General features: G+C 33.6%; 1 protein-coding gene across 1 annotated transcript in view; it reads left to right on the top strand.

Moving 5' to 3' along the window:
- Positions 1-7307: 7307 nt before the first annotated feature.
- Positions 7308-13211, top strand: part of HELRODRAFT_102816 (hypothetical protein) — a 9851-nt gene continuing 3947 nt past the window's right edge. Inside the window, exons 1-9 of the mRNA XM_009028652.1 lie at positions 7308-7368; positions 8367-8447; positions 8596-8758; positions 9734-9966; positions 10208-10323; positions 11660-11881; positions 12069-12306; positions 12801-12926; positions 13198-13211. The exon at positions 13198-13211 is cut by the window's right edge and continues 189 nt beyond it. Of these exons, the coding sequence (XP_009026900.1) occupies positions 8613-8758; positions 9734-9966; positions 10208-10323; positions 11660-11881; positions 12069-12306; positions 12801-12926; positions 13198-13211 (1095 nt within the window). The 5' untranslated portion in view covers positions 7308-7368; positions 8367-8447; positions 8596-8612. The remainder of the gene's footprint in view (positions 7369-8366; positions 8448-8595; positions 8759-9733; positions 9967-10207; positions 10324-11659; positions 11882-12068; positions 12307-12800; positions 12927-13197) is intronic.

The following is a 13211-nucleotide window of genomic DNA, read 5'->3' as shown; positions in this document are numbered from 1 at the left end:
GTTCTTTTCCACTGAATGAATGAACGTAGCCTGTCATATTCCACGATGAACTCCTCTGGAAGCTTCAACCTGAATAAAATGAAAAATGTTGTTTATTTAATTTAAATAAAAATAGAGAAACGAGCCGCGGTGAAACCCGCTAGCCGGAAAAGCCAGCCTACTGGTAAAAAAAAGAACCGCAGAGGAACTGCAAAGAAACCGTAAAACGAACCCCAGCAAGGCGTGCATTTTTTGCCACTGAATGAACGAACGTAGCGTGACATTTCAGCCATCCTGATCGTCCACGATGAACTCCTCTGGAAGCTTCAACCTAAATGAATGAACCTGAATGAACCTAAATGAATGGAAAAATCTTATTTATTTAATTTAATTAAATAAAAATAGAGAAACGCAATGAAGCCGACCGGTCGGCAAAGAAAAGAACCTCAAAGAAAGGTATCTATATAACTCTATATAACTCTATATAACTCTATATAACTCTATATAACTCTATATAACTCTATATAACTCTATATAACTCTATATAACTCTATATAACTCTATATAACTCTATATAACTCTATATAACTCTATATAACTCTATATAACTCTATATAACTCTATATAACTCTATATAACTCTATATAACTCTATATAACTCTATATAACTCTATATAACTCTATATAACTCTATATAACTCTATATAACTCTATATAACTCTATATAACTCTATATAACTCTATATAACTCTATATAACTCTATATAACTCTATATAACTCTATATAACTCTATATAACTCTATATAACTCTATATAACTCTATATAACTCTATATAACTCTATATAACTCTATATAACTCTATATAACTCTATATAACTCTATATAACTCTATATAACTCTATATAACTCTATATAACTCTATATAACTCTATATAACTCTATATAACTCTATTATAACTCTATATAACCATGCATACTACCACATTCAATCAATAAAAATTCCACTAAAACCAGGAACCACCGCGTACCTGTTATATGTATGGTGTGAGACAAAACAAAAAAACACACAAAACAAAAAACACACCACCAAGTAGAGTAAAAGAATAAAAGTCCCTAACCTACCTATGTAACTAAATTACCTTATGTCCTAGCCTACCTATATAATAAATTAATTTTTAATCTCACCTACCTATGTTTCATTAACTTAACTCAAGACTCATGAAGAAAGAGAAAAAAGAGTAAAACAGATCATAAAATACTACCACACAAACAAACATGATGTATGTATGTATGAGCAACCGCTAAAGAACCCACCTAAAATATAAAAAAAATACCACATACAAACACACAAACCACAGGCAACATATATAACTCTATATAACTCTATATAATAAAATAAATAAAATTAAAAATTAAAAAAAATAAAATAAATGAGATCAGACAGACTGCTTCAAGCGATGCAGAATGCCTGATCTGATTTTCATGCTGTCTCAGCTCCTATTTATACTCGTTTCAACTATACATTTTCATCATTTCAATCATTCACATCAGTAAAAAACTTATTTAATGTATGTACTACACTATTATTAAATCTTAAGCACAATGCTAACCGTACTAAATTGACGTCATCGAACGATAGCCTTCGAAACTTTCTGATTGGCTGGTTGAATCTGCTATATTGCTTTTTATATAAACATATAATCTTATTAATTATTTGTATGCAGGGATTCTAGTCACTTATATGTATATATTTATATATATATATATATATATATATTAATTTATGCATATATTAATATATATCGAGGAGAATTCAAAATAATATATTCATTATAAAAGCAACAGTAATCAGTTCTACATATGTACGCGCGCAGATCAAATTTTCAGGGAGAATTCAAATTAGTTTGAGACCACACCTTGCTTAACATCCAATGCCAAGCCAAGCCAAGCTGAGCCAATATGCGTCTAGATTTATAAGCGATTTTATATTAAAATTTTACTCGATTTAAATACGAATATCCCCAATATCGATTGCAAAGAAATAACGCGAGAGAGTTTAAAAAATATTTTGTTCTAAACTTAATTAAATTAGAGCATATACACAAGTTTTATTTGCCAAGTAATTCCACCCAATCATTTAAACACGCACATCCTCCAATTGAACTATCTCGCACAGTTTTCCAGATTTTGAAAAAGCTTGTTCTCTTGGTGCGGAAGTTGAAGAGAGGCATTTCACTAAGCATAGAATACCGCTAGCATGACGTCATTTCCTCCAACGATTCCGTAACAAATTCTCCATCCTATTTTAAAAATATTCTTTGATGCATTTTAATCAGTCAGGTCACAATCATCATCATCGATGTCGCGATGAAATCAAATTGAATTTTTTTTTAAATTGTTGATAAAAGTAACTGGTATATAGGAAAAAGTTTAAATTTTTCTGAAAGAATTAAAAATAATTTGAGACTACACCATAACACAATTGTACAATTTTAATGTGTAAATCTAACATGATAAATGTATTATAATTACATATACTATCTATTTCTTTATTTAGTTTTGCCTGCGTTTGATATTTGATCAAACTTATTTGATAGGAATTGAATATAACCTTTGTACCGGCTAATTCACTAACAGGCAGTTAAATAACTACTGTTAACATGACGTCATTTTCATTTAAATTGACGAAAATAATTTCAAATTACATATAATCCTATTTAAGTACAATGTTTTGAACATATTGAGTCAAATTTATTATTAGTTGTGTTTGAAATTCATGCAATTTCTTAAGTAAGCCCAACCACGAACTCAGTAAGCCACTCTGTTTTCTAAACAAAAAGCAATATTTTTATTTAAATTGACGACGAAAATTTTAAATTATATAATTCGATTTAATTAGATTGATTTAAAAATATTTAGTCAAGTAAATATTTTCTATTAGTCGTATCATTTCAATGGGCTTTTAAATAGTTAGCCTATGTTTATTTCAATCTTGAGTTTGAGAAAAAATTGTTGTCTATTCATGTACGCGTGTATATGTATCTATGTTTGTGTGTGAGTTAGTATGTCTTTGTATGAGTCTTTGTATGTGTCTTTGTATGTGTGTGGTTGTATATCTTCAAGTTTTTCATAATATAGTATACAAGCTAGTTATGATTATACAATGTTCCTTAACATAAAAATGGATTTAAGGGCCTTTATAGTCACTTACACAATGAAATAGATCATAAATAAAACACGGTAGAGATACACAATCAACTTTCTATAGATTAGAGGTTATAAACATACTCATACAAAATTCTCACATCTTCATATTTATAACTCTTCAGCACACGTTTATGCAACAACTTAAGTATCGACACCATCTTAACTTTTCAAATTTTACATTCCACCACCATCCATGTATATATATATATATTTATATATATATACACACATATAAGTTTGTGTGCTCTTCAAGTGTGTATTTGCACACATATTATAGCATAAGGAGAAATTAAACTACACACACAACACACACTCACTCGCATGTACAAAGAAACACACACATATACCATTATATATTTAAGCTGTTAAGCAAAAGACAAGCACACATATACAAGGCTAAACATTTTAAAATTAACATAAACAGAACACTCTTGATGATGATAAGTATTTTGTCGGCTTTGTTTATGGTTTGTTTTGTATGTATGTTTTTATGTATGTATGTGTATGTATGTGTATGTTTGTATGTACGTATGTATGTATGTGTATGTATGTATGTATGCATGCATGTATGTATGTATGTATTTTTATTATGCATACCATATTGTATATTTTTATTATGTATACCATATTGTAAGATTTGCATACGAGTGATGTAATTTTTGGTATACAATTATGTATTGAATATATGTATGTATTGTATTGTAAATAAGCATGTATAAAGTATCTATCTATCTCTCTTTCTTTCCCTCTCTCTCTCTCTCTCTTTCTCTCTTTCTCTCTCCTCCTCATCATCATTCGTCTGTTAGTGCCATACTCTTTTTCTACAATCTTCTACGAGCTTTAAAATGTTGTGTAGATAAAATTCTGTAAAAGAAATTTTCGCAACAGTAATAAAATAATAACAATTATTATTTATATTAACAATAATTATTATTATAACATTAACTACTATTTTTATTATTAATATTAACGATAATTATTATTATAATATTAATTACTATTTCTATTATTAATATTAACAATAATTATTATTATTATATTAATTACTATTTCTATTATTAATATTAACGATAATTATTATTATAATATTAATTACTATTTATTATCATTAATGGTATGGTATGGAGAATTAATATTAACGATAATTGTTATTATAATATTAATTACTATTTTTATAATTAACATTAACAATAATTATTATTATAATATTAATTGTTATTTTTATTATTTATACTATTTTGTCAGTTTGTAGTTTTTTACGGTTAAAAAGAAAGGATGAGATTGAAGGGGGTTTTTTTTTTTTACAAAATTTTTAAATTGGGGGCGTCATTTGGTTGAGAAATAGGGATGTGATGGCTTATTTACACGGTCTGGTACATACACGCATACATACATACTTACACACACACACACACACACACACACACACACACACACGCACACACACACACATACATGCATACATATTGGCATATACGGTTTCACGTAAAACTGAATCATTAATATTTAAATATTACATATAAGAATATATAAATTACTAAATTAAGATTTTTGTAGGGTGGGTGGGGGCAGCCCGCGGATAATGCCCCATAGTTGTTAATCAAATATAAACCTTAATATAAATAAATAATAATTTTCTAGGTGAGGAAGAAATTCCATATCTTCAAGAAAAAAAACTTCAATTATAGAGACGAAACCTTCCAATGAAATTATTACAACAACAACAAACTACAACAACAACAACAACAGTTACACTAACTGCATTAATAACATGAGCAACAACAACATCCACATCACAGCAACACAAAGAATGAACAACAACAACAGCAAATCACGACCAAGCACTGCCCATCCTCTCAGCAGTAGGATAGGGACAGACACAACCAATAGCAGAGAATCCCTAACATCCCAAATTTCGCCACGGATCACAAAATCCCACATCACATCCTTCACTTTCGTCCCACTGGCGACGACGACGATAACTTCGAAACATTACAACATCGACCAGGCTGAGCAGTTGATGCAGCTGCAACAGCAGCAGCAACAGCAGCTGCAGATGCTTCAACTTCAAGAGCAGTGCAAGAGGAAGGTTGAACTTGTACAGCAGCAGCAACAACAATATAAGAAAGTTTTACAACAAAACAAACAACACATCGAGCAGTTGAGACATAAAGATCAACATCAACAACTACATCAACATCAGCTGCAACAACATCAACTCAATCAACGCCAGCAGAAACTCTTAGAGTTAGATCGCAAGCAGAAGCTTCTGAACGAGCAATACAATGAACAAAAAAAGCACAGAGAACATTTGGAGGAACAGCTTAAGAGATCCGGCCAGCGAATAACCGGTTTCTATCCGCACGAATATTTCAACAAAAAACTAAATAAATTTAACCGAACGGATGATCCGATGAATCATTTACCGACAATCGTCGATAAAAACGATTCTACAGTTAGTTTCGGTGATGTAGATGATGACGAAATCATCACAGTCCCACCTCCACCATCATACACATCTCACCAGCAAACAGATGATGGAGATGTTGAAGATGGAGATAGGATGGATGCTGATGCTAACAGCGGAGGATTGCATCTTTCCAATAATGACGATGATCAGAAAGTTAGTAACACAATTTCGGCAGATTCGAATCAAATCAAATCCATAGATGACAGGGCTGCTGGCGGTCTAAAAAAGTGTAAAACAACAAAAACGACATCAAGTGATAAAATAAAACAGAGCACTTCAACCCAAACTAGCTACGACGACGCTGACAAAAATCTACAGAACTTTTCAGATAAACAAAATTTCGATTCGAATTCTCCACAAACTCTCGATGTGAATGACGGAGAAAGAAAAAGAAATGAAACGCAAACGTGTGAGAATCGAGAACTTTTTTCAAACTTGCCACCGCAAGTACTCTCACACGATGGAATGAAATGGTTTCCAGATACACCCTTGAGTCTGACTGATGAAAATTCCAAACAAGCACCAACCAAAATCAAAAAACCACTCCTCGAAAACAAACAAACCCAAGCCGATGATAACAGCGATGAATCAGCCCCAGAGGAGGCTACTATTCCAAGCGAAATTGATGAAAACGAAATAGAAAATAAAAATTCGGTCCACGGACAAACACGCACGGACAGCAAAACTAAAAACTTTGACGTTGGAAGCACGCCAAAGCTCCAGCGAATAAGGAAAAAAATAGAAATCTGCAACATCGACACTGACGAGGCAAGCGTGGAAAGGTCAAACATAGAAAGGTCAGACGTGGAAAAATCAGACGTGGAAAGGTCAACCATGGAACGATCCAACAGCGTGAAACACGTCGTAGACGCAAAACCACCAACACCGACCAGACCATCAGCCATTAAGCAGCAAAGTAACAATTCCTCTTCATTCAGACTTCCAACCCCGGAGCTAAAAATACAATACACCTCAAAGGATAACGCCGGTAACGTCCAAAAACTACAAAACAAAGAGGAACAGGAAACACCAGATGCCACCAACGTATCCCCGACATCCTCTTTCCATCCATCTTTTCCAACAACCAATTCCGCCACATGTCCTGCAATCTCTTCCACAACAACTACAACCACCGATATTAAAACATCTGGGAAGTTCTTCAAAGGCTTCTCATCTCCATGGAGCCTGAAAAAGAACAAGGAAAAGAAGAACCAATCATCCAAAAGTAGCAGTCTTACGGCTGATGAAACGACTCCAGATCCACAGAAACTTTCCAGCAGCCAGCATCTTCTCAGCTTCCTTAACGTCAGGAGCAGTCCGACCTTCGTTAAGAAGTTTAGCAAGTAAGGTTTCGCGGTTTTTCGCCCTTTGATTTTAAATATTTATATTATTATATTTAAATTATATATTACTATCTATTAATTAGTTGATTAATTAATTGATTAATTCGTAAATAAGAAGTTTCACTTGGTACACGCATCGACAGAATTCTAGATTTGGACAAGAAATTGAATTTAAGCGGAAAGCGGACACGGAAAAAGTCGGCCGATTTGTTGGGTGAAGCGCCGACATTAGCCACAAAAGCAGCATCAACGGCTGCAACAACATCAACAGCAACAACACAAAGGTCGTCATCAATGCAGTTGAGAAATAAGAGTTCACCCGAATTTGGACAACAACAAGCTAACAATAAGGAGGAGCATGAATTAAGTAAGTTGTTGTTCGTTCGTTCGTTTGTTCACTTGTTTGTTTAGTTTTTACGTTCATTTGTTTGTTTGTTATCTTAGCTGTTTGCTTATTTTTTATTTTTATTCTGAAGTTCAGAAGAGCTTTTACGGTGCCCGGTAAATAATAAAATAGAATATAAACTATTAAAATTATGAAAATGAATTATGTAGAGACATAATGTAGCTTATGTATCTGTGTTTGTATGTTTATCTGTTCGTCAATGAGTTTGTTCGCTTTACTCGTTTATATGTTCGTTCGTTCATTTGTTTATACATTTTGTTTGTTCATTTTTGTTTGTTTTATTTTTGCCCTTCCGTTTATGGTGGTGAGTAATAAGAAATATGATGCCAACATGTTTCGTTTTTACTTATTTGCAAGTTATTTTTAAATCTAAATAATTTACACTCACACACACACACTCACACGCACACACAACCACACACGCATACATTCACACACACACAGACACACGCACACTTATGTGAATAAGCAATAAATCATTCACCATTCATCACTTATTGCAATTATTAACTCCAATGGAACAAGACAGAGAATTTAAAATTTTAATATGAGGCCTAGGTTTTTTTCGGAATACAGATTAAATAAACATTACAAACAACTGTTAAATAGTTAATGTTAATAATACTATTTTACATTATAATTTGTTAGTGTAATATATAATATATTCTATGATGGTTAATGTACCTTACGTATCTACACACATTGTTTGCGTGTGTGTGTGTGTGTGTGTGTGTGTGTGTGTGTGTGTGTGTGTGTGTGTGTGTGTGTGGTTGTTGATACTTTTTGAAAATATTTCCACAAACCTGAAGTAAAATTAATGTATGTATACTAGTGTAGATAATCTAGATGATTGCATTGATTAATTAATTGATCAATTAAGTAATTAATTGACCAATTAATAAATTAAATTATTTATTTGTTTAATACATTTTTAACTGTTCAAATGTTTTTTTTGACAGACTCAAACGATGCAACGCCAAACGCAACTCTTCAGCCGGCGAAAAACACATCCTCAAAAAATTCCAACTCAAGACCAGCACGTATGTGTGCGTGTCTGTGTATGTGTGTGTCTATGTATGTGTATGTGTGTGTGTGTGTATATGTGTGAATATTACTATGAATTATATACCAAATAAATGAGAAAAAAAATAACCCTTTAAAAACACGCCATCTATTGTAAAACCGCAGAAATTGTAGCCCTAGAGATGGAAACGAGTGCCGGGATCCGGCAGGTAAAACCCTACATCTACACTCCCTCCTCCCTAAACTGCAGTAGATCCGGATCTCCGGATAGGAGTGCCACTCCGAGATTGCCAAAGCATCAGAGGCAGAATTCTGAAGGATGTTTGCTGTTGGTAAATTTAAAAAAAATTTTTTTCTTCAAATTTTTACCCCAAGTTGATGATGGATGGTGTAGTGGTACAGTGGCCGTCTTTTGTGCCGTAGTGACTGAGTTCGAAGACGAAAAGATCCTTTTGTGTGTGTGTGTGTTTGCGTGTGAGTGTGTGTGTGTGGGAGTGAGTGAGAGAGTGTGTGTATGTGTGTGTGTGTGTGGTTATGAAATTAAATACTACTTATTGGAAAGATGTAGATATATATTCATGTTTGGTTTTGATGAAATGTTTATTTATTTATACATGGCATACTTCGCAATTTTGAGGAGACTATGTACAACGTCATTAATTATGGAATAATAAGACTTTGCATGTGTGTGTGTGTGTGTGTGTGTGTGTGTGTGTGTGTGTGTGTGTGTGTGTGTGTGTATGCAAAACAGAGAGAAAATGAATCACGCGATTCTTATCAACTTTATTTATTTATTTACTGAACATGCCAAATTTATAAATCATAGCTTCAATCGAATTTTGGCATACTTTAAGAAACAAAAGACACTAAATAAATATGATATATTATTATTATTTTTATTGTTATTATATATATTATATTATTATCATTTTGGGTTTCAAATTACAACCTTAAATATGTTGAAACTTTGATTTACTTGAAAACGCTATCTCGCAGTTTGAATTATTCAACCTCAGTTCTCATATGGATGAATGAATGAATGAATGAATGGATGAGTGAAAGAGTGAATGAATGAATGAATGGATGAATGAATGACTGAGTGGCTGACTGACTGACCGAATGAATGAAAAAACGAATGAATTACTGAAGTACTGAATAAACAAGCGAAAACGAACGGTTGTAACAAGTTGCAAAAAGTAGCAGGCGTAATATTCAAGGGCAAATTTTGTTTTGATCGTACCAAATAAGACTATTTCAAACTCCAAGAAAAAAACATCCCCCCATGTCTCATTCCAAACCGCAGATCCTCAAACAACATCTTCTCATTTCCGGAGTTCACTGAATCCGCCGAGTCCCACCAGCTCCAGAAACCTTTCTTTGTCATAGTGGCCATTGATTTTGGGACCACGTACAGCGGATACGCCTTCAGTTTCGTAAAGGATCCGGAATCCCTGCACATCATGAGGAAGTGGGAAGGTGGAGACCCAGGACTTGTCAATCAAAAGACTCTCACAACGCTTCTGTTAAATCCGGATGGTTGGTTTGTTTGTTTTGTTATGTGTTTTATATGTCTCTCTCTCTCTTTCTCTCTCTCTTTCTCTCTCTCTTTCTCTCTCTTTCTCACACACACACAAACACCATACATACAATTATTCATCTGTTTGTTTGGTTATTCTTAATGCTTTCCTGATGTGAACTTTTTAAAATAAGTCTCAGCCAAATTATTTTTGAATTTTAATTTTAAATGTTCATTTTTTTTGTGTGTGGAAATGCATAGGCGAGTTTCATTCGTTTGGCTTCACAGCCCGGGACAACTATCACGATCTGGATCAGTCGCAGGCGAAGAAGTGGTTTTATTTTGAAAAATTCAAGATGGCCCTCCATCACAACTCAGTAAATTTGCTTTTTTGTTCTTTTATCTAAGTTTATTATTAACTAACTAAAATTATTAACTGTATGTATGTTTGTCAGTCAGTTAGTCGGTCTTTCTGTATGTCTGTCTGTCTGTTCGTTCGTTTGTTTTTTTTCATTCATGACAAATCCTTACTGAGCTGAAACTCTGCACTCTTGTGCAATCCAGGTGACAATACATTAATTTCTAAATTGACAGAATTAATTAAATAAATTAATGACTAATTAAATTAATTGATAAATGGAAAATGAATGAAATAAATTGAAAATTTGACATAAAAGAACGGGTTTTTTTTAAAAAAAAAAGCTTTCCTTATTTTAAACTTGCTTCGTCCAAGTCACTTTCTTTCGTTACTCCACACGGTAGCATCAACACCATCAGATGATTATTTCTACAACTCTATCCTATACATTTATTTCATTTTTTATTCATCAAATATTAAAAAAAACTTTTTGTTCATGAAAATAATTTATGATATGAGATTTCTACGAAGGGTTTTTACCGAAAATTTGTTATTTTTTACCACCATTCAAATGTGTCTGGGTTTGCTATCTCTAATAGAGCTAGCTGGAAGTTCGGTGGTGGAAAGATATTTTCAAGTGTTTCCTATGAAAGCTTTACATCGAGATGAAAGGGATTTGTTTTATTTATTGTGTTTGTTAAAAATGAAATGCGCGCGCACACACACACACACACCACACACAGACACACACACACAAATACAGATACACACAGAAAGCCACACACACACAAAGCCCCACACACAAACAGACACACACAAATACAGACACACACACAACCAAACACAGATACACACACAAGCACATATATATATATATATATATACACACACACAGATATATACATATATATATATATATATATATATATATATATATACACACACACACAGATACACACACACACACCTAAATGTACATGCGTGTGTACGTACGTGAAGTCTATAGTAAAAATGTTATCTTACTGCAGTTGATGATGATATTAACAACTGTTGTTTGGTTTCCCGCTTGTTTACATCTTTACATACCATGTTTACATACTTCTTTATGAGAAAGAGAGAGAGGAGGGAGGGAAGAGAGAGAAAAAAAACAAGAAAGAGAGAGAGAGATTTTGTGATATAGTTGTTATAAAACTTTTCTTGGAAAATTTATTTTGTCAGTTTATTCATTATTATCTTCTTCATTCATTCATGACTATTCATTGATTCATTGATGCATTAATTCATTCATTGATTCATTGACTCGTCCATTCATTCATTCAATCAATCATTCATCCATTCATTCATTCACCATCAAGGAGTTGAACAAGAATACAACCATAAATGCCAGCAATGGCCAGGCTTACCCAGCCCTCAAGGTCTTCGTTCATTCGTTGAAATACTTTAAAGACCACGCCCTTCAAGAACTAACCGACCAATCAGAGACGAGTATTTTGAATGAAGACATACGTTGGGTAATTACGGTACCCGCCATTTGGAAGGCCCCTGCCAAGCAGTTCATGAGACAGGCTGCTTATATGGTTGGTTGATTGATTGATCAAATGCTTGGCTGGTAGATTGATTGGTTGGTTGATTGATTGGCTGGTAGGTTGGTTGGCTGGCTGGTTAATTACTCGATTGGTTGATTGGGTCGTTTATTTATGACATGATAAACTGATTAATTAATTAATTAATTACTCAATTAATTGATCCATTGCAACATGAAAGGCGGGTCTGGCAAGCCCCAGCTATCCGGGCCAGCTGCTCATTGCCCTCGAACCCGAGGCCGCATCCATCTACGTCAGAAAACTAAGAACGTACCAACTTATCCCAGAAACTTTCGCCAACAACAACAACATCAACAACAACAACACCAACAACACCGACAACATCAACAACAACAACAACAGCAATACTCTTTCTTCTTCCATTTCCGGTGGAGAGAAGGGGAACCAGTTACACGGTAGTTATAAAAATAACAACAGTAACAATACTGATGGGTGGTGGCATAGTTTGGCGATTGAGTTGTTAATACCTCTGAAAATAATAATAAAAATAATATAATATAATATAATAATCATATAATATAACATGACATGACATAACATAATATAATAATAATATAATATAATAATAATAATATAACAATAATATAATATAATAATAATAATAATGTAATAATAAAAATAATATAATATAATAAAGATAATTATGATTTATAATAAACTCGACACAGATGACTATATGAGAAGGCGCCAAATGACAACGTTCGCAAGATGCCTGACAATGGCGCCAACTTCAACCACCAACACAGTCGGTCAAGAAGTTGATGTGGATGGTACGTGTGCGTGCGTGCGTGCGTGCGTGTGTGTTTGTGTGTATGCGTTTGTGTGTGTGTGTGTGTGTTTGTGTGTGTGTGTTGCACACGCTCACACGCATACACCAACTTCTTGTCTCCAGGCACCAGATACATGGTTGTGGACTGCGGTGGTGGTACGGTGGACATAACGGTTCATGAGATGGAAGAGAATGGTGGCTGCCTCAGGGAGCTGCACAGGGCCACTGGCGGGCCCTATGGGTCGATAGGTTTGGTGATTTTTTTTTGATGAAATTAATGGTTGTAATAAGCAATGAATGAAATTTGCATGGAGGAGAATGATGACGATGACGTCATCATCGTCACCATATTATTATTATTATTTTTATTAATTATAATAATAATAATAATAATAGTATTATTATTATAAATTGTCACCGGTTGGAATCACCCGTGGCTAATGCATTAATAATGACGAACGCTGATGATAGCAAACCAGAGGTCGAAATCTCCACCCACCTCTCACTCTCACCCACCCAGGCATCGACCACGAG

The sequence above is a fragment of the Helobdella robusta genome, assembly GCF_000326865.2.
Source record: "Helobdella robusta unplaced genomic scaffold HELROscaffold_57, whole genome shotgun sequence".
Taxonomy (NCBI): domain Eukaryota; kingdom Metazoa; phylum Annelida; class Clitellata; order Rhynchobdellida; family Glossiphoniidae; genus Helobdella; species Helobdella robusta.
The sequence above is the reverse complement of the archived record's forward strand: the minus strand, read 5'-3'. Positions and strand labels throughout refer to the sequence as shown.